Below are 23,329 nucleotides of genomic sequence, written 5' to 3' on the forward strand. Positions count from 1 at the left end.
ATGAAGCTGGACTCAAGCTTCAAAAAGTCTGTCTGGATTTTAAACACTGCTCCATGCAGAGTGTCCCTTCTCTGTACTATATCTGGTTGAAATGTGTTAGAGTGAAACATTTTTTCCTGTCCCCAAAATGGGCTTTGTCATAAAAACGGCATGGATGAAAAATAATGGTTTTCAATGGTAAACTTTGAAATGAAAGAGAACTTTTTCCATTTTGCACTGCATTTTCAGTTTTCAAAAAGCAAATTTTAAATGAAATTTTTATATCAATTGAAACGAAATGTTTTAGTTTGAAATTTCTCACAAAAAATCAAAAATATTGATTTTTTGATGGGGGTAAAAGGATTTTCTGCTGGCCAGTAAACTCCTAGGACACGAAATAATCATAACATATACCTGCATTATCTGTATTTTATTAGTTTATATGGGGGTGTCTGTTTCTCAGCTGTAAAATGTGGGTAATGGTAGGGGTAGTATCAGAATAAACAGGTTATTGATTTAGAGTTCCCAGACTACTTCAGTAATGCAGGCTGCGTGAGTACCTAGATAGACAGAAGCAAAGCCTTCTGGGAACATTCTCAAGAACAGTCTGTAGTGGGATTCTGAGAATTTTCTTTCATGCTGCATATTGTTTTCAGTAGAGTGTGTCATCTGTTTGCTTAGCTTCACTGTAAAGAAATACCTCCTTAATGACATGTTTCTGTGTTCAGTTACTTTCAAGTGTATATTAATACTATTATACTGATCCCTGTGATTTTTGAGTGTACATCAGATCGTTGTATTGCTACCGGATGTTCTTCAGTGTATGTTAATACTATTTATTGTTAGCTGGTGAGCTCAAGTGTATTTTCATACCCTTGTATTGGTTGATACTAGATACTGAACTTCTTCAGAGAACTAACATGGAACGTATAACATAAACCTTTTGTTTAACATAAAGCCCAATGTAACTGCTGAATCTGTGAAAGGATATCCTATAATAAATTACTTTTCCTCTTCGTGGGTCAGATTATCTAAAAAAGTTCCTTTTCTTCTCCTCTTTGTCGCTTTCTGCAGTGTACCTCGTCAGATCATTTTCAGACTCGTTCCTGAAAGCAATTACTTCATCCTGACATGTTCTGGAAATGTTGTATGTGTCTGATTCTGTTCACTCTGAATCAGATGTCGTTTACTGGCCCACTTCACGGGTCCCTTCTCTCACTGACGCTTACAAGAGTAATGAATGAAAGAGTTCTTTGAGCTAGATGTCACATCTCAGGAGAAGGGCTTATAAGGAGCTATTGATTCTCTCCCCCCCCCCCCCGCTTCACCTCCTTTCCTGTATTTCAGTGGAAAGTATTGATAACCAGCATATAAGCTTCTCATGAGCTTCCTGGTTTTTAAATCCTTGCTTTGTTGTGACTTAAGGTAAAATTTTACTTTATGAAATTGAAGGGCAAAATGAGAAATTAAAATAAATTTCTAAGGTAAGAAAATACTCTGGGGAAGGAAACTCTCCAACTAGTCAGTGTAAAGAAAAGTTTAATTAAAGTGACTGGTGTGGTACTTGAAAAATATAACAATACTTTTCACTTGCATCATGCCTTTCGCCTAGGGTACTTTTAAAAATATTTATTAATATAAGTCTTGGGCTGCCTGACCATAACAAGATAACAAGATAGAAGCTTGAAGCTAGACAAATTTAGACTGGAAATAAGACATTTTTAACAGTGAGGGTAATTAACCACTGGAACAACCTACATAAGATTGTGGTGAATTCCCCATCACTGTCCATTTTTACATCAAGATTGGATGTTTATCGAACCGATCTGCTGCAGTTCAAACAGGAATTGGTTCAGGGAAGTGCAGTGTCCTATGTTGGACAGGAGGGAGGTCAGACTAGATCATCACCATTTCCCTTCTGGCCTTATCTATGAAGGGTGATGTTGCCTTTACCGTGCTCCCAGTCAGTGGCGTATTAGCCACTGGACCAACAGGGCCCTAGCCAATTGAGGGGCCCAGAAAAATGGGTACTCCTCATCTCTGTCCCGCTGTCCTCATCATCTTGGTGCTCCTGCTGGGGAGTGGGATGGGGGTGTAGGGGCTTGCCCCGCTCTGCCTGCCCGTCCGGCACTCCTGTGGGTGGAAGAGGTAGAGAGGGGTCCCCACTTGCTCTGGCCTAGGGTCCTAGAACACCCTATTCCGCCTCTGCTCCCAGTCCTTGCTGGACAAAAGAGAATGAGAAACTGGATCTGGGAATCAAATCTTTCTCTCTCATTGCAAGGCAGGGGTCTGTACACAACACCGCCAGGCCAAAATTTAAGCCGTGCTTTAAGAGTAGACATATATTTCAAGTAGCAAGTGTTAAGCACTGATATAATGAGATGTGTGCAAAGCAGCCAGTTGAAATGCTCTGCAAGAAGTTTTACTGGTCCTACAAACCACAGGAACAGTGATGGATATTATTGAGCACCATCTGCAGGCACCTTCTCAGTTAACCAATTACTTACATATGTACAGACATCTCTGTTTCATCAAGAGCTCCTGTTACAGCACGTAACAATCCACTGATTTTCCTGCTCCCCTAACGGCACAGCTATCAAGATGGTTTTGAAACTAAAAGTGCTTTACTCTTCCACTCACTGGGTGGCTCCCATCCTACTCCCATTTGCAGATATAGATGTTAAGATTGGAACCAAAAAAAAAATCTGATTTAGTATTTACAGTCTGACTGCCATAGGTTCGCCTCAGTTTAAAATGATTGCCTCACCATGGGAGCAGAGGAAAGCATTCATTAATGATAGCAGGATGGCATGATTTTGCAACTGGCTTCTAGCATTCATATTTAATGTAAAGCACTGGGATACAGGTAGCTGAATGCCTTTCTAATGGACAAGTAAAGAGGAGGCCCCTCCTGTTCGTATTCAGACATTTGTGTATCACAGTGAGAGCCTGAGTGCCTAGCTCTTTGCTCTTTGCCTTGTTACTTGACTGTCAGCTTCTCTAATATGTATTCCAGAGAGCTGGTTAAGGTTCACAACTTTGTAATATTTAAAAACCGGACACTCTAGCAGAAGTGCTGGAACCTCCCACACCCTCTCTCTTCACCTAAGGACCCTCCCCTGCCCCGCTTCCTCCTTTGAGGCCCCATCACCACTCACTCCTTTTCCTCCTTCCCCCATCGCTGACTGCTCTTCATCTCTTCCCTCCTGCCCACATGGGTTGTGAGGGACTTTCCTGCAGAGCAGGGGCTGGGAACTTTAGCTGCCCAATGCAGGTATGAGGCAGCCTCGGCTGAGTAGGGGCTGGCAAGGGTGATGACCTTGTACCTCCCCTCATCATCTCTGCCTGCAGTAACTGGACTTTTGGTGTCCGGTCAGTGGAGCTGACTGGACACTGTCAGGTCCCCTTTCCAAATGGACTTTCCAGTTGAAAACTAGGCACCTGGGTACCCTAGATATGGTTGGTTTTCAAGGTCTTCTGCTTAGGTCTTTTTATTTTGGTTGATACGGGGAATATATGTTTGATTGGAACTAATTGATCAAACCTGTGTTGAGGGAAAAAAAGATGCACAGATATCTACTGGGACACTTTAATAGGTCCTCTTAAACTATCTCATGATCTGGAAAAATAGTTTCTTTGTTGCTGTTCTGGTATTGTAAAGGCTGATTTGATCAGTGTGGGAAGTGTAATTATTAAAACCTTGACTGAATTATGGGATGTTAAAAGTTTTCCAGCAGTGTTTTTTGTAGGAAGGGATAGTGAAATGAGACACAGATTTTGATTTATCCATTATGTTCTTAAGACAAAAGCCTAGAAAAACCATACGACTAAATCTTCAGCTGATATAAATGGACTTCAATGAAGCTACACCAATTTACACCAACTCCAAATCTAGCCCATACCATTCAATGCATTGGTACCAGAACTCGTCCCAATTTTATAGGGACAGTTCTGATGTTTGGGGCTTTGTCTTTATATAGGCGCCTATTTCCCCCCACCCCTTCCTGATTTTTCACAGTTGCTGTCTGGTCACCCTAATTTCGAATGATGATCTAACTAGACTTGCTCAAAACTCTCTTTCACAGAAATCTTTTTTCTCCTATTTTTTTAAATAATCAAATTTCAAAATGTTGATAAATCTTGAAAATTCATAATATGTTGATCATCCTTCCTTGGAAACAGCCTAGGTTTCATTCTCCCCCCTCCTTCCCTTCTTCCACAAGTAACAACATATATATGTATAAAGATTAACTGTCTTGTGATAAAATTTCAGTAAAAAGAATTGAAAAAAGATAAACAGTACCATAAGACAAACCTATGGTAATCTCATGAGATACACAGGTGTTGTGTCTGAGGTTAGAGTGTGAATTTTTTCTTGCTCCCAGCAAAATTTGCAAAGCTACATTGGCTAAAAATGTTTTTTTTTCACCACTTTACAGAACATTGGGGAAAATCGAATCTAACTGTCCATGCACTTTCAAAATTATATTGCAGCTCCAAATAGAAATGCTGTTACATTATTTTCCTGTTATATAGTTTAAGATAATGATGTCAAATATTCATTTGAAGTCACCATTGTGTGGAATAACTAACACCTCTCTGGTGTCCTGTTGCTGAATCGGGCTGGCAAATTATCATCAGAGAGATAGCTATTTAAACTCCATTTGATGAAGCTAAATATGAGGAGGGTTCCAGGCATTGGCCAACAGTGCTAGACATAAACACATTCACTGCATTGTTAATCCCACTAATTCAATATGAAGCATGCAAGCCTTCGTGAGATTTATGCAAAAGTACAGCCTGAAGTGTGTGATTAATGTTAGCAATGGAAAGAGCTGTTGCAGTCCATTGGCTAAGGTTAATCTTGTCAAGGTTTTAGGGAAATATTTATTTTTTGATGTGATGAGGTTTTATATATATATATAATTATAAAGTTTTTTTGATGATAAAGAGTAGGATGCCAAGAAGAAACCGGAATTAGTTGCTGACTTTGGGCTCTTCCTCTATTTTACAGCTCTAGCTTTGCAGTCAGTTCCTCCCAGTATTATTGTTACTAACAACAGTTATAGCATCCTTCACCCCAAAGTGCTCTCCAGACTTAACTGATATTTAAAACTATCCATGGGGATCATTTCATCTATCCATGAAAGGCAGCCACATGGGGGGGGGGGGTGCGGGAAGGACGACCATAATTTTGTTTGAAAGTATAGCGATAATACGCAAAAGCTTAGGATAGAAACTAAAATGCTGTATCAGTTTGAGGTTGTAGGAGGAATTCAGGTAGACTGCAGTTTGGACAAGACACTAGAATGTAGAACTCTTTCCTAGAAGTTGTCTTTTTACCCTCCTTCCATTCTTATTAGAGTGTCTTCTTCCTGGTTGGTCATTATCTTTGGTTGCAGTGTTGTTGTAGCCTTGTTGATCCTGGTGCATAAGGTAGTATCTTTCTTTGAATCATAGAAGATCAGGGTTGGAAGACACCTCACAAGGTCATCTAGTCCAGCCCTTTGCTCAAAGCAGGACCAGCCCCAACTAAATCATCACAGCTAGGGCTCCCTAGGTAACCCATTCCAGTGCTTCACCATCATCCTAGTGAAATAGTGTTTCCTAATATCCAACCTAGACCTCCCCCACTACGATTTGAGACCATTGTTCCTTGTTCTATCATCTGACATCACTGAGAACAGCCAAGCTCCATCCTCTTTGGAACTTGCCTTCAGGTAGTTGAAGGCTGCTATCAAATCCCCCCTCCCCTCAACTCTTCTGCAGCTTAAATGAGCCTAGTTCCCTCAGGTTTCAGAGTAGCAGCCGTGTTAGTCTGTATCAGCAAAAAGAACAGGAGTCTTTGTGGCACCTTAAAGACTAACAAATTTATTTGAGCATAAGCTTTCATGGGACACAGCATATTTGTAGCTGAATTTGCATATCTTATGTCGACCCCTCTGCAGTGTAGACCTAGCCTAAGTTTTACACCTGTGATCACACTGCCAGCATCCAGTGAATAATAATCATGACTATTGAGTGATCTTTGGAATTTCCATTCCATGGACAATACTGACATTTCAACGTAGGAAATGACACGACAAGTTGAAATTTCTGAATTTTAAATGGAAAAAAAATTTTGGAAAAAAAACTGATTTGGAATTGTCAGAATGTTTCATTTTGACATTCCTGTAATGAAAATGTTTTGTTTATTTTGTTAAAATGACATGAAATGCTTCATTTTGAACCAGATCAACATTAAACAACATTTCTCTTACATTATGGGAGTTGCAATTCAGGCCCCCATTATCTCTTATGGGCCAGGTGTATTAGGGGAGATACAGTCCAGCCAGAAAGCCTAATTCCCTCATTCTCCCCTAAGACAATGTGCATAAAAAGGAAATACACTTTAATATCTTGTTTGCTGATTCAAAATTCAACATTTGTGATCGGTTCAATAAAATGAAATATTCCAATTTGGGTCAAATTGACCGAAATAAAATGTTTCATTTGGATTTTCCTGATGAAAAAATGTTTTTTCTTGGCAGTCTACCTGAGGCTATTTTACAGTGTTATCAGTATATATACCTTTTTTTGCAGTGCGGCTAACGAGAGAGATTGCACACACAATGTAATAGAGCACATCCGATGCATGTATCCATCCTGCTTGAGCAGATTATACAATACAATTATGGGCTAGGGTGGAGTGCACTGTATTACTCTATCCTGCTACTGTTTGATTGCTTCATATCTGTGCCTGTGCACAGAAACTGCCAGTTCTCCATAATGAGAGGAAGAGAACTCAATAAGACGTTGTATTGCGAAGCACAATCTGCACACTCAATAAATAACACGTGTAATTAGCAAGGGGACCTGGGGTTCATTACTAAGTGCTGGGCAGATGCATTTTAATCCCTATTGTATGGTGAAATTAGACTCCAAAAAAGAAGTTCATCATCATCATTTTGGGCAGAGGGTGATGGGTGTGGAATCCAGTATTGTTTTGTTCTGTTAATATACTGTAGGATAGATAATTTGGACAGGTCTCTTCCCTCCCTCGATAGCAAACAAGATGAGGTGTCGGGGATGTTACAGTCGGGTGTGCTCTGTGAAGGACAGGCATATCACAGAGTAAAATATAGCAGTGATTGGTAAAACAGAGGACAAAACTGTAGCAGGGTAGGAGATGCATCTTTCTGGAGATGTGATCGGTTTCAGAAGGGTTACATTTCATTCTGTTTAACTGTGATGGGCACACTTTCTTCCGGTCTACACAAGAACATCAGCTCACCTGGAAGTACCTACTGTTGTGGGTTATTCATTTGCATTACAATAGCATCTATAGACCCAACCAAGATCAGGAGCCCATTGTGCTAGGCACTGTACTAACACATAGTAAGAGGCAGCTTCTGCTCTGAAGAGCTTACAGTCTTAAATAGCAGTGACAGATACAAAGAGGTGAAACAACTTGACCAAGGTCACACAGGAACTCAGTGGCAGAGGTCACAGCTGGGCTGATGATATTTTTGACACAAAATAACAGCCTGCCTGTCAAGGAAGAGCAAAAGGGGACATAGGGGAGAGCTCTGTTCAGTATCAGGGAGGCTACACAATAGATGAGCAAGAAGTGTCCTTCCATATCCTGAGCTAAGCAATCCCCATTGCTTTTCTTCCCTGCGGACTTGTCTTGATTGGTGGCAAAGGGATGCTTCAAGTCATTGCGCAGAGGTGAGGCTCACTGGCGATCTGACCCTGCCTCGATGAGCTCCATACAGTTGGAACCCTGTGTCCAGACATAGGTCTATGGAAGGCAAATGAGGGCTGAATCTGAACAGAGAGGTGTTTATTTTACTTTTTCTTACTGGCAAAAGAGTGGCAGTAATGTGGGTTGGGGTTTTGTTACTATGGATTGGGTGTCTCCTGTTGTATAGTCTAAACAAGTCTACTAAACACACACACAAGGCTCCTGTTGCAGAGCCTCAAATGAGCCTTCACTGAATGCACAAAGCGGAAGGGGCTAAAAACAGTCACACATCTTAGTGCATTTCTTTCCCCTTACTGTCCACCTCTTCTACAGGGAAATTTCCCTTATCTGAATGTGTCCTCAATATCCTTGTTGGAAATGAGAGGGGGTTAGATGGTACCAATACCAATGAAACTCCTAAAACTGTTGTGGTGTTTTCTTTCCAGTGAGACTAAAGGGTTCATATTCGTTGTCATGATAGATCATAGTGGCTGCAGACTCTGAGCAGAGAACCATTGGGACCCATCATGCCAGGATAAGGCATTGATGCAATTGTGACAGTTCCATGGACATACTGTAGCATCACATTCAATGGAAGGGTTGCTTAGATTCAGTTCAGTCTTATCAGGATTATATAGTGCTTTCAGTCTATTACGTGGCGTTTTGTGGATGGATATAGGTCAGTGGTGGACAACCTGTGGCCCACGGGCTTCATGCGCCAGACAGTTTATTTATATTGTCACGGCCGCTGGCAGCTCCCAGTGGCCATGGTTCACCATGCCTGGCCAATTGGATCTGTGGGAAGCGGCAGCCAGCAGGTCTCTGCGACCCACGCTGCTTCTCGCAGCTTCCACCATGGCCACTGGGAGCTGCCAGTGGCCGTGCCAATGTAAACAAACTGTCTTGCGGCCCACCAGCGGATTACCCTGACTGGCCACAGGTTGCCCACTACTGATACAGGTAGATCTGATTGATTTTAGTGATTGACTTCTAAAACTCTAACAATACCATTCAGCTCCCAAAACTGAACACCATTCAATTAAAGTCCAGCTTGAACACATCTGAAGTTCATTTATATCCCTAGGGCTGGTATAGGTTCTCCAGAATCAAAGCTTCTTTCAAGCTAGAAAATCTGACAAGACGACCGGCAGTCTCATCCCTGTGCTCCAGCTTTGTCATATATGAACAGGCAGTTCACACTTTGCCTGAAATCCATGTTTAACAGAATGTTTCAGAAGTCCCCCGGGAGATATTCAGACCCAGGTCTGTTCTGTATGATGGTTATCACTTCTTATAACTCATGCGTGAGCTTTCCCGAACTAATAGGACTGTTTAAAAGGAAGAAAGCCGTTGTGTTTTTTTTTTTATGGGAGTGTCATTTTGACACTTACAACTTTGATTTAATTCCTTTTTCATTCATTTTAGATCCTTTGGAGGAGCTACTTGGTATTTTAAATCAGTTTCTTCTTGTTGGTTGTTCCCTGTCCCCATTTGCTTGGGTGCAAATGGCAAGTCACAGAGATGACATAGGCAAAATCTGCAAGGTAGACAGGTGCTTCTGCACCTGCACTTCCTTAAATCAAGGCTGTAATCATGTTAATTACAAACATCTGTGGTGTGGGGCCCTGCACATTCATAATCTCTTTTTCAGCTTGGTTCGTCAGTTGATCTTTGGCAGGAAAAAACAGAAGATGATACATCCTAAAATAGCTCCTCTAGAAGATAGTTAACCTCACGTCTGCCTGGACTGTGCCAGTGCTTCTCCTTCTGTTCCCAGTTCAAACCCACCCCATTACCTGCCTAATAAAGTGAGAGAGCAGATAATCATTGGCGTCATTACAGGAGCCTGCTTCTGTAGATCTGTAAATAAGCTGCTGTTTGCTGCCCTGCCTGTGTGTCAAGTGAGATGAAGACAAAATCCCGAGTCTGTCTTTTTAATACATCAGCTTGGATGAGCTGACACTTATTCTAACTGAACTTTCGTCTGTCTTTCCACGTCCAGACGTAGCAAAGACGTTCAGTTTGAGTGTTGCAGCAATTTTGCCAAAGACTAATTTAAGAGGCAGTGTACCAGATCTTCAGCGGATGTAAATCAGCATAGCTCTGTTGATTTTAATGGAGCTATTCCAATTCATCCCAGCACAACATCTGGCCTGGTATTTTTTTAGTAATGTCTCTAGTCCAGGGGTTGCCAACTGGAGCTTGAGAGAGAGCCAGAATTTACGAATGTACATTGCCAAAGAGCTACAATAATATATCAGCAGCCCCCCGTCAGCTCCCCTTCCCCCTCTGCCCTGCTCCCAGTGCCTCCCACCCACCGGCAGCCTCCCAATCAGCTGTTTCATTGCATGCAGGAGGCTCTGGGGAGGGGGGAGGGGGAGGAGCGAGGACACAGCTGTGAGCACCTCCTGGCACCTTGGAAATGTTGGCACCTTTAGCTCCAGCCCCGGACTCTTCCCGTCCAGTTCCATCCCCTTCTCTGAGAGCGCCCCATCCCTGCTCCTTCCCTCTCCCTCTCAGTGCCTCCTGTACACCACAAAACAGCTGATTGTGGCTGGTGGGAGATGCTGGGAGGGAGGGCAAGGAGTTGATAGTCAGGGCCACCAGCAGGTGGGCGGCGTTGGTGGGGAAGGGAGGAGCTGGCTGCTGGTGGGTGCTAAGCACCCACTCATTTTTTGTCAGAGCCTATGGTAGTGACCAGGAGCCAATATGCTAGGTGCTGTACAAACTCATAACCAAAAAGACAGTCCCTGCTCCTAAGAGTGATGAAATGGAATTCTTCAACCAAAAAAAAATGTTTTGTCAAAACTGTAGCATATTTTGTTTTGGTAGAGCAACTGGGCACCTTTAAATAGATGTTGTATTCCACCATAAGGGTAGCTGCATTTCAGCAGTGGATAGTTTGAAGATGTTTCAGCCAGGTTCCCGAAGCTTGGATGTTTATCTCAGTCAAACCTGGTCTTTGAAATCCTGCAGTCTTTCCTCAGTCTGTAGATAGTTTTACTTTTTTGGTTTTGTTGAGTTTGTTTTTATATTTTCATTGCTCACAACTAACTGACCGTTAAGTGTCTCACCGGAGCTTCCTTTCCTTGCAGGTCTTCACAGGGAACACCAATGCGGACAGTGTTGTACATCACAAACTTCTGCACTCCGTGAAAACCCGCTTCCTGCGCTTCGTCCCTCTGAAATGGAATCCCGGTGGAAGAATAGGCCTGAGAGTTGAGGTCTATGGTTGCTCATACAGTAAGTGCCTTTAATGCAAATGTCATCAAACAACATTGTCAATGTTCCAGGAAGCCCTGGGGAATGTACCTGGTCGAATACATCTTTTAATCCAATATGAACATGTACAACCATACTATCTGATTGGAGTTGTAGCTTTCATGACAGATAAGTATTACTTGTTGGCTGTGCTTCCTTCCACTAACACAGGGGTAAGCAACCTATGGCACACGTGCTGAAGGCAGCACACCAGCTGATTTTCAGTGGCACTCGCACTGCCTCGGTCCTGGCCACCAGTCCAGGGGGCTCTGCATTTTAATGTAATTTTAAATGAATCTTCTTAAATATTTAAAAAACCTTGTTTACTTTACATACCACAATAGTTTAGTTATATATTATAGGCATAAAACAGACCTTCTAAAAATGTTAAAATGTATTACTGGCATGCAAAACCTTTAAATTAGCGTGAATAAATAAAGACTCGGCACACCACCCCTGCACTAACATCTTATAACATATTATCTTTACCCCATATCCTGCAGTTACAGGGAATTAAACAGGTATAAAGGATAAGGGTCTGAGACTAAAGTAAAGTGGAAATATAATCAGGGGATTCATAGACATTTTAGAGAGTATGTTAGAATATTTATTGCATTTATATAAATACACCTTTCCAATTTCTGTATGGCATATCATTTGACTGTACAGATCTGTTAGTTAGCTGTCTATGCTCTTTGCTTGAACAAATTCATCTTCTTGACCTCTCTAAACCTTTGCACCCCAACATTTTAAAATGTAGAGCCATTTTCCTAATTTGTCCCCCAAACTTGCTTCTCTACAGTTCTACTGTGTCGGGCACTTACTGGGTCAGATCTCCAGCCGAAGAAAATCGGCCCAGCTCCATTGTCTTCAGTATAACTAGATAGACAGCAGCAGACGATCTGGCCTGCAGTGCACAATTCTGGCACTGAAAACATCCCAACAAACAGAGGGGAGTTCAAAAGAATAGCGACAAAAATAATCAGGGGGCTGGAGGGCTTGATCTGTAAGAACCATGATGTGTACCTTGGCTAAGAGATGACTCAACGTGTCCGCGCATGAATGGGGGAAAGTGAGATTGGAGGTGGAACAGCATGATAATCTACAAGTATTTGAAATACTGAGGTTGGAGGAACTATTTAAGGTGCTACACTGGGGTCTAATTAGGCCTAGTGGGGGGAAGTTATGACAAGAAAAGTTTAGGATGACTATCAGGGCCGGCTCCAGAAAATCTGGGTGTCCCCCCCCCGACTAGTAAAGCCCCTGGATCAGCACCTCTGCTAGGAAGGCACAAGAACCAATGTGTGACTGTAAGGGGACACACCCTCATTCTAGTAGAGAGGAAACTAACGTCCCTAACCAGACACACTTGTAAGGCTTTCCCTGGCTGGAGGGAGGCAGCTTAAAAAGGGAAAGCCTGACCTTTTATAAACATGGTGACTAGGGGGAAGATGGCTCTATCTTGGAGACTGATGGCTACAGGGACAGATAGATGAGGAGAGAGACTGTTGCAGAACCTGCTGCCTGTTATACTGTGTGGACCAGGCATAAAGAAACGGTGACCAAAAGGAGGGTCTGGAGGCAGATCTGAATCATGAGAGAGGACACTAGAACTGACAGATAAGCCAAAGGACTTCCCAAGAGACTGCCACTTTTTTTTTTTAACTTTGTTTCTCTCTCTCTCTCTCCCAGGGGTAGGGGAGAGGGAAAAGACCCCTTTTGTTGCTTTTCTGTTTGGAGATTCCCTTGTGGAGCACAAACACTGAAAGGGCCCCATGACCCACCCAAATCGTGGTCTGGTAGGGACTCAGGAAGGACCCTGGCCCACCATGCTGACCTTTTTTCACACTCCCTCCCCATAAACTCCTAAGTCATGCACATATGTGTAGAGGGGAGGGTCAGTTGCATAAGAGGGGATGTCCAGGACTGCGCTTGTGTTTGCGGAGAGATGGAGATTTCCTGTTTTGAACAGGAAGAGCGCTCTGTCAGCAGGAATCAGCTCTCACTCCACACCAGGTGGTACTGGAGGTGGGCAAACTACAGCCCGTGGGATCCTCATGCCTGGCCCCTGAGCTTCTGGCCCAGGAGGCTATTCCTCGGCCCCTCCCCTGCTGTCCGTCCCCCCCCCCCACAGCCTCAGTTTACTGCGCTGCTGGTGCAATGCTCTGGGCAGCTGGGCTGCGAGCTCCTGGGGCAGCACAGCTGCAGAGTCGTGGCCTGACCCAGTGCTATGAGCTGCGCAGCGGTGTGGCTGGCTCCAGCTGGATGGCGCGGCTATTTGACCTGGTGCTCTGGGCGGCACAGCTGTAGCACTGCCAGCCACTGGTGCTTCAGGCAGCATGGTAAGGGGACGGGGAGCAGGGGGGGTTGGAGAGAGGGCAGAGGAGTTCAGAGGGGCTGGTCAGGGGCAGGGAACAGAGGGGTCGAATGGGAGCAGGGGGAGGAATCAGGAAGCAGGGGGGGTTGTATGGGGCAGTGGTGGGCAGTCAGGGGCAGGGGTTCCAGAGACAGTGAGGGGACAGGGAGTGAGGCAGTGGATGGGAGTGGAGGGGGGGTGGATGAGGCAGGAGTTCCAGGGGGGCCATCAGGGAACAGGGATTTTGGATGGGGCAGGAGTCCCGAGGGGGTGTCATCAGGGGGGACAGATAGGGGGCAGGCCGCGCCTGGCTGTTTGAGGAGGCACAGTCCCCCATACCAGTCCGCCATACAATTTCCAAAACCCTATGCAGCCCTCAGGCCAAAAAGTTTGCCCCGCCCCAGCACTAGAAGGTCACCGTCTCCCTGGAGGGATGAGGTGACTGTTGCGTCTGCAGGTTTGTCATCAATGTCTACAGTGAGCTGGGTTACGGCATGGAATAGTCTCCCCGAATGAAGGTGTGGAAGTCTCACTATTAAAATCAGTGGCCCAGAGCACTAACAGTAACTGTAGGGGACACCGAAGAAGGTGGGGGCAGCTTGAGATGACCTTTAAATGCTGGTCCTGTTGAAGTCACAGGGAATTTTTTCCATTGACTTAAACAGAGCCAGGATTTCACCTTTATGATTTTATAATTTGAAACTGAATCCACTTTTTCTCCATGCATCTGAATTGTGCAGTTTGTCACTAATCTTCCAATAGCCCTCTCCCCACCCCCCAACAAAAAAAAAGTTTTCCCCTTCTGTTTCAAGACAATGCTGACCTGCCTCTTGTGTGAAAGCAGGACTCCTATATAGTCAAAATTAGAGGCCGCTCATCTGGCCTTTCTTGGATGTGCAAACTACTCTGGTTTATTCTCTCACGTAAGGAATCACTGAGGGGGAATTCTTTCTAATATGCACTGCATTACTCCAGTCCAGGAGGGAGAGTTAGAGACAGAGGATTAAGGAAGGGAGGGAAGCAAGTGACCTGCTATCAAACTTTCAGGATAAATAAAGGCAAAGATCCTCTTAAAAATTATATTTTGAACTTGCAATCACCCATGATAACTACACTCTCTGAATCGATTGAAGAAATACAAACTACCTTAGGGCAGGACAGTCAATGACTTTCCCTGGTGTGCCCCATCTGACATGCAAGTTAACTGACGTTTAATCAATAACAGTTTACAGAGTCAATCAAACCAGTCGTGTGTGAGTGAGGATAAATATGTGAGCTAAACTTCTGAGCACAAGCCAGAACCACCAATTTTAAAGTACTGCTTCTGATCGCCACTGCTGTGGTGTTTGAAAAGTCATTGGACTTCTTTGCCTCAGTCTCCCTGTCTGGTATGAAGTTGCTGGCCCCTTTAAGAGGAGTCTGGGCCCAGGCTATGTGTGAGGAAGTAATTTTAAGGGAATGAGCACAACTAGTGAGATAATTATATAACCTGGGCCTGATAAAAGGCCGTCAGGGCACAGTTACAGAGGAGGGTCCTAGAGAGAAGGGCTTTAAGACCCTAGCAGGAGAGGAGCTGGCTCCTGTGAACCTCTCCAAGCTGACAGATGAAAGGAGTGAATGGAAAAGAGCCTGCTGGCAGAAAAGCTGACTGAAGGTTACAGCTGGCCTGAAGCATAACCTGGCTCCTGGAGGAAGGAGAGTGAGACTCTTGGAAAGATAACCTAGCTCTGATGTGCTCCACTCCCCACCCCCCATCGTCACTGGAGATGGATAGCCCAGCTAGCTAAACTGGCAGGGTGCGGTGGGGGGGGTGTCCCAGTGTGGGGGATGGGAGGTGCTGGGTGTCTGGGAGATAAAGGGTGCCTGTGTGAAGTAGGGTGGTGGGTACAGGATGCCTGTGGAAGGTGGGAGGCGGGGGTTCCCCGGTTCACTCTAACCCAGGCCCACTGACAGCAATTCTGGGCTCCAGGGGCGTGGGCCTGGGGTGGAAGTGACGCCAATGCTGGTACCACCCGCCACACTCCTAGGAGCCCTGCGACCCGCCCGGGGCTCTTAGCCACCATCACCGCTACCTCATCAGCGGCGGTGGCTGGGGGCCCCATGGGCAATTGTGCCCCCCTGTTGGTGGGCCTGCTCTTACCCCGCCCCCACGCCACCTCTGTCAGGAGCGGGAACCAAGTACCCAGCGGGCCCTGCCTCTTACCTGCCTGGCCCAGCGAGACCGAGTGGCTCCACCTCCTCTGCGCTGCTGCTTCCCGACAGGTGAGGCTACAGTGACCACTCCTCACCAAATCTGGCTCCCCTGCCGCTGCCTGTCTGAACCAAACTTAGCAAAGCTGCCTCCCTAAGCCAGGGCAAAATGTCCAACCAGGTGATGGCAGAAGCAGGGCCAGCTCCAGGCACCAGCTTGTCAAGCAGGTGCTTGGGGCAGCAACTCAGGAGTGGGGCAGCACTTTCAGGGATTCCGTGGCAATTCGGCGAAGGGTCCCTCACTCCTGCTCGGTGCGAAGGACCTCCCCCTGAATTGCCGCAGGTCGCGATCATGATCGCAGCTTTTTTTTTTTTTTTTTTTTTTTTAAGGCTGCTTGGGGCGGCAAAACCCCTGGAGCCAGCCCTGGACAGAAGCCTCCTGGCGCCTGCATGGGGTGTCTGACTGGGAAGCGCCTCTTTTCCCCTCTGCCCCCACTTGATGACTTTGTTGCTTCCCATGGGGGATGTTCCCCGCAGTTTGGGAACCTCTGGTCTAGTGTGTTGCTCACCTGGGGCCTAATTCTCCCTCATCGAAGCGCCTTTACACCTCTGTGGCATGTAAAAGTGATTGCAAGGGCCTGATTCTCAGCTCCACTAAGTCCCGTTGACGCTGCCGGAGTGGCCTAAAGGATTCTCCGTATAAATGAGACTCAAGCCCAGAGCATCTGATCCAAAGTCTATTTAAGTCAGTGGAAAGATTCCTGTTGACTTCAGTGGGCTTTGGATCTGGTTCATAAGCAGAAGATGAAGTGATCAGCTGTCCCAGAAATACCGGGGAACCTGGTACTGCATTAATGGACCCATGGCTGTGCAACTGACGTGTAGCCAAAGAAGGGAGTATGCCGCTAAGCTCTCATCGGCATGCGGGCGAGTGCACAAGAGCCTGTGTTTCCTCAGACATCCTCTGCTCACATCTGCTCCTTTTTAACCCTGCATTTTTGAGAGAAAGAGAGCAGGTGCACGAGTTGCTTGAGACTTCCAGCTCTTTGGGCAATTTTGCAATGCTATAGATGGGCCTAGAGTTTAACCTTTACTATGCTGCAGAGGGGAAAAGAGGCGCTTCCCAGTCAGGCACCCCGTGCAGGCACCAGGAGGCTTATGCAGGGTATATATAAATGCCTGGTACGCCCACATCTTGAATATTGTTTGCAGATCTGGTTGCCCAATCTCAAAAAAAAAAGTTACATTTGAATTGGAAAAGGTTCCGAAAAGGGCCACAAAAACGGTTAGGGGTATGGAACAGCTTCCATATGAGGAGAGGTTAATAAGACTGGAACTTTTCAGCTTGAAAAAGAGAAGACTAGGGAGGGATATGATAGAAGTCTATAAAATCATGACTGGTGTGGAGAAAGTGTGAGTTCAATCCTTGAGAGGACTACTTAGGGATCTGGGGCAAAATCAGTACTTGGTCCTGCTAGTGAAGGCAGGGGGCTGGACTTGATGACTTTTGGGGTCCCTTCCAGGTCTGAGATATGTATATCTCCATAAAAAAGGTGTTTTTACACCTTCTCATAACACAAGAACTAGGAAGTCACCAAATGAAATTAATAGGCAGCAGGTTTAAAACAAACAAAAGGAAATATTTCTTCACACAATGCCCAGGCAGTCTGAAACTTGTTGCCAGAGGATGTTGTGAAGGCCAACACCATAGCAGGGTTCAAAAAAGAACTAGATAAATTCATGGAGGATAGGTCCATCAATGGCTATTAGCCAGGATGGGCACAGATGGTATCCCTAGTCTCTGTTTGCCAGAAGTTGGGAATGGGGGACAAGGGATGGATCACTGGATGATTTCCTGTTCTGTTCATTCCCTTTGGGCCATCTGGCATTGACTACTATCAGAAGACAGGATGCTGGGCTAGATGGACCTTTGGTCTGACCCAGTATGGCCGTTCTTATGTTCCTGCTTGCACTGGAGAGCTGCAACCTTGAGATCTCTGCTCGGCACTGCTAAATGACTTTCCGAGTCAAATCCTGTTACGGTCAAAGTCTCCCCCCTGCCAGCCAGTGGTTCGCTGCGCTCAGCTGTTGGAAATGTCGGCATTTAGTAGTGACCACTGTGGGAGCAGCTAGGACTTCTAGAGCATCAAGCATGCTGTCGGTGCCAAAAACAACAGATCAATCCTACTGAAGTGCTTTAGGGCTGAAACGCATTGTATGGCAACGTTTGCTAACACTGTCCCGAGATCCATGCCACTAAGGCTTTGAGACGCTATGCTGGGGAATGCTAGCTTTTAAAGGATGAACACTATACCCGTGTTAGTTTTAATATATAATCATACAAATTATTATGGTGAAACCTGAACAGGCAACTCTACCTCTTACAAGAAAACCCTTGTTTTTAATAGACATTTTAAGAGTAGGTCTATGGTGAACAGACACTGCACGCTCAGCAAGGAAAAATATACACATTAGTGTAGACGGGAGGCACTACTTTGAGTAAAGTGCCTTACACACCTGAATCCTAGGCTATGTACCCGACACCGACATGGCTCTGTACGTGCTCAAGCAATGCTTCCCACATCTCCGTGACTGTTTTTAGCCATGCAGGGTGCTGCTGCTATAGCTTTTGCCCGCCACGTCGAAAGACTCCAGCAGCAAACAACAGCTCTGGTGAGGGGCAGGGGAGGCAGTGAGATAAGGCTTCTGCCTCCCCTCTGCTGGAGCCTTTCACTGTTGGGTGTAACTACATGCTGCAGTGAGGATGGATACAGCTTGTCTTTCACAAGCTGCCACAAGTGTACACAAGTTCTAAAATACATTCAAGAATCCCAATATGGTTGTTTTTCATCCTTTTTAAAAAATCGTCCCTGCTGGGCAACACACTTCTGCTGGGCCCTTGAATATCTCTTAAGATGGGTTTCCTGTATTTAATATATGATATCTAAAGCAATGAAGCTGTGTCAGTATACACAAACATGCTTACCCATCTTCTACTCATATATAGGGCCCTACCAATTTCACTGCAGTGAAAAAGGTGTTACGGACTGTGAAATAAGCCCTTCCCTGTGAAATCTGATGTCTTGTTCCTCAGAGCACAGCAAAGGGGTCTCCTTGCTCCACCTGGGCTGAGGAGGGATGGGCTTGTCTATCTCCTGCACAGCTACTCTGGGTGGTGGTGGGGGAGATCAGACCCACCTCTGGAAATGTCCTGCTGCTGCAGGAAACTCTGTGGTTGATGCCTTCAGAGTCCAGCTCTGAAGATTGCACAGAAGTGAGGGTGGCAATCCCATGACCCCCCCCCCCACACAATAGGCTTGTGACCACCCCCCAACTCATTTTCAGTCAGGACCCTCACAGCAATAACACTGTGAAATTTCAGATGTAAACATCGAAAAACGTCATATTTACCAATTTTCAATCCTATGGCCGTGAAATTGACCATGATGGACCATGAATTTGCTAGGGCCCTACTCATACAGTAACTGTCTTGACATTTACTAGAGGGTTCATAGGCTGTAAAATCAGGCAGAATTCAGCAATACCATATGGGGAGTGGTTGTTCTGTTAAAAGCAGCACAGAGGGGAGGAGAAAAAGAAAGTTTCAAATGCAAAATGATTTGTCCACCTGAAATAACCAGACTCCTCCACCTATAATCTTAAATATAATATCATGCAGTTAAGAGAACTTATACCCAAAATTGCAGCCTAGAAAGAATTTGTCATGAGTTAAACAGAAATCCTGTACATAAATGGGTTATAATGCACACTCTCTCAGACCCTTTGCTACAGAGTCCCAAATAGTGAAGTGATTGTAACAAATAACCAAAGTTATAGCAGAGGACAAGCGCAGACAAATGACAAGTTGATTGTTTTGGATGTTATGAGGGAAACAGGGGTATCTTAATATTTTGGAAAAGTCTTGTTAGCTAAACACTGGCAAAATCCTGCTGACCTACCCTTTTCTAGAGGAGGAGATTTATGGCTACATTGAAAATGCTGTTCATATTCTACAACTGAGTAATGGCCCAAAAGGCATCAGAAGGATCAGGTATAAATTCTGCTAACAGGCTGGGAAACTGTGGGTGATCATGCAATGGGGTGTGAGAATCTACTTCTTTTGGGGAGTTACAGCTCTTCACCTTTGCAGATCAGGGGTCTGATTTCTCATCTTCCATGGGCAGCACTCCTGGGAACACAATGTGATACTGTGTTTTTAAAAACTACAAGTTCTTGGCTGGACCTTTTTTATTTTTCTTTCCTTCTAAAACAAATGTTTTTCATGCCATGAGATAAAAGGAATGCACCGTAGAGAGTCACCATAAGTGGAGGTGGGATCACTGAAGTTTTCATAACTGCTAGCGTAAGACTAATGGCCAAATTATTGCTTCTTAAGAGACACCACACCCTGACGAGGAAGATGAAGCATGCTGTTCAAGTTAAAATGCTACTTCCTGGAAGATTTTTAGCCCAGTTCTGGTGACTCTGAGATCTAGACAGTATGGAGAAGTATCCTGATTAGAGCTGACTGAAACTTTTCAACAATTATTTTTGCTTGTTTTTTGGTGGAAAAATGCAGATTTGGCATCACCAAAATATTTTGTGAATTCATTTCAATTTCACCAAATAATTTCAGTGGGGGAAAAAATCCTAAAAACTCAAAGTTTTGTTTCAACACTCTTTTGAAATGTTTACTTTTTTATTTGAAATACCTTTTGAAATTAAAGAAAATGTTTCTTTAAAAAATACTTGAAAAAAACTCAAAATCAATACAAAACATTTTATTTTGGGTGGAACAAAATGTCATGAACAAAACTTTATTTTTTTAACTTTTCAATTTGCCAAAAAATTTGGAAAATTTTAATTTTTGGTTCAACCTTTTTTGCCAATTTTTCAGAATTGCTAGCAAACCAAAAAAAAAAAATGTTCATTCATTTCTAATACAGAGTTTTGAAATGAACACCAGCTTTGCAACCTCTGAGTTTAACAGTCACTATGTTCACATATAATTAAACACATGGAAAATCTTCCTCTATATTGTGCATGATTTTGGAATCTGGCACTGTCCTAAAGGGAAAAAAAACTGCTTTTACTTTAATCAGTCTATCATACTGTGTTAATTTTCATCAGTATTTTATGGGGGTGATAGAGGAATCTGAAAATTTAGGGAGAGAAAAGACCTGATATTTAGCCTATTCCTTAGAGGGAAGTGAAGAATTATTCTCTACATAGTATTTTGACTAGACTGGATCTAAAGATTTCCTGTATTTCTTCTGAGCCTTCTAAAATTCCTGATCTTTGACCTTTTACTAGAAATTGATTCTATACATACCTTGTATCTAACAGAAAAACTGAAGGCATCACCTTTAGAGGGGTATTTTTCAGGTGCTGTGAAGTGTCTGTATTTGACCTGAGATGGATCTTTCTATGTTTAAATAGAAGCCAATGATTTGTTGTCATGCAAACTGCTAGTAATGACTTTTGGATGTCAGAGTGTTAGTATTAATATGTCATATTCTTGTTTCATTCTGGGATTTTTGTTCCCCACAGAGAGGCAGAGTTCTGCAATAACAGCTTTTTCATGATACTGTCATTGCAGGATGTGGATCAGTGTTTACATCACACTCCCCATCAGTACCCGGCCCAAGGCAGGGAAGCTAATGATCTGACTTGGTGATGAATCCTCATCACATGCTGCCTGAGGCACATTGCGCATACTCTAAGAAAAAGAAGACTGGTTCTGGAAACCACTGGGCAATAGCATTACACATGGAAAACTGAAAATGTCTACCGATGCATGAACCTGATAAGGTTTAGGTGTTTGGTTCAGTTGGGATAAGTATCTAAAAGTTTGGATATTTATCTGGATATCTTTTATTAACATCTGGTGCTAAGTCCTCTGCTAACTTGGGCTCCTGCAGTGTTCCTGATTTAGTGCGTTACAGAGGCATAAATAAGAGCAGAATTTGGTGCTCTTCATTGCAAAATGCATCAGAATTCGAATATACAGTAGCATTCTGTGACAGGCTTAGTCCTCTTAAGGGCAGTAGGAGCTAGGGGCCATCCCCACCCATATTCTGTAGTCATGGCCCTTAAAGATTTTGGGAGGTCTTATGGACACAAGGACCTAAGCAATAGGAGATATTGGTAGAAATGAAGCAGTCATGCGAATAAGTAGTGTTTGCAGAGGGATAGTGTTTCAGTGATCAACGACTCCATGTCTAGTTGGCAGCCGGTTTCAAGTGAAGTGCCCCAAGGGTCGGTCCTGGGACCGGTTTTGCTCAATATCTTCATTAATGATCTGTAGGATGGCATGGACTGCACTCTCAGCAAGTTTGCAGATGACACTAAACTTAGAGGAGTGGTAGATACACTGGAGGGTAGGGATAGGATACAGAGGGTCCTAGACAAATTAAAGGACTGGGCCAAAAGAAACCTGATGAGGTTCAACAAGGACAAGTGCGGAGTCCTGCACCTAGAACGGAAGAATCCCATTCACTGTTACAGACTAGGGACTGAATGGCTAGGAAGCAGTTCTACAGAAAAGGACCTGGGGTTACAGTGGACGAGAAGCTGGATATGAGTTGACAGTGTGCCCTTGTTGCCAAGAAGGCTAACGGCATTGCCAGCAGATTGAGGGACGTGATCATTCTCCTCTATCATCTGGAGTCCTGTGTCCAGTTTTGGGCCCCACACTACAAGAAGGATGTGGAAAAATTGGAAGGAGTCTAGCGGAGGGCAACAAAAATGATTAGAGGGCTGGAACACATGACTTATGAGGAGAGGCTGAGGGAACTGGGATTGTTTAGTCTGCAGAAGAGAAGGATGAGGGTGGATTTGATAGCTGTTTTCAACTACCTTAAAGGAGGTTCCAAAGAGGATGGGTCTAGACTGTTCTCAGTGGTATCTGATAACAGAACAAGGAGTAATGGTCTCAAGTTGCAGTGATGGAAGTTTAGGTTGGATATTAGGAAATACTTTTTCACTCAGAGAGTAGTGAAGTACTGGAATGGGTTACCTAGGGAGGTTTTGGGATCCCCTTCCTTAGAGGTTTTTAAGGTCAGGCTGGACAAAGCCCTGGCTGGGCTGATTTAGTTGGGAATTGGTCCTGCTTTGAGCAGGGGGTTGGACTAGATGACCTCCTGAGATCTCTTCCAACCTTGATATTCTATGAGGGATGGGGAGGGCACGCAGAGGAGAACCTGTTATTGTTTCTTTAAGGGGTGGGACCAGGAGCCTTACAGAGTGGGTGGGGCAAAACTCCCTCTCTCCCAGCCAATTGATTTGAGATCTGGAAAGGGGACCAGCATATTATGCTATCTCCTTCCTCATAGCAGTGGAGACTCCAGCTGGAGAAGGTCTGCCTGCAAAGCCCTCCCAGTCTGAGGGTGAAAGGATTAATTAGAGAGAGAGGGTCAGCTGGGGGAGTAGCTGTTTGTGGCCCTGCTGGTGACCTAAACTACAATCCAGCTTCCAGGAGGAAAGCAGGGGACCCCTGTGTTCTGAAGGGCATTAATAGTGGCTTGAATTACCCAGCTCTGGGAGGAGGGCTTGGGCTTCCTGAACAGGGGGAAGGAAACTTTCCTGGGACTCTTATATGGGCCCAGAGTGGGTGAGAACTTCAGAAACTGAAGTGTGGTTTGTACTCACTAAAGAAAGTTAATAAACCAGAACACATGAAGTAACCTGGTCTGGGTAATTGCCTGGAAGAACCTGAGTGGGCACTGAGGTCAGTGCACTGCAGGGCCATGAGAGGCCACAAGGGGATGCTCTCTGGAGGCAACCACAGCACTCCTGTTTCTTACAAGGTTTCCAGT

General features: G+C 44.5%; 1 protein-coding gene across 1 annotated transcript in view; it reads left to right on the forward strand.

Moving 5' to 3' along the window:
* Positions 1-23,329, forward strand: part of CNTNAP5 (contactin associated protein family member 5) — a 439,165-nt gene that overhangs the window by 178,242 nt on the left and 237,594 nt on the right. The window contains exon 4 of the mRNA XM_050916993.1: positions 10,801-10,948. Coding sequence (XP_050772950.1) covers positions 10,801-10,948 — 148 coding nt within the window. The remainder of the gene's footprint in view (positions 1-10,800; positions 10,949-23,329) is intronic.

The sequence above is a fragment of the Gopherus flavomarginatus genome, chromosome 10 (assembly GCF_025201925.1).
Source record: "Gopherus flavomarginatus isolate rGopFla2 chromosome 10, rGopFla2.mat.asm, whole genome shotgun sequence".
In the NCBI taxonomy this organism is placed as follows: Eukaryota; Metazoa; Chordata; order Testudines; family Testudinidae; genus Gopherus; species Gopherus flavomarginatus.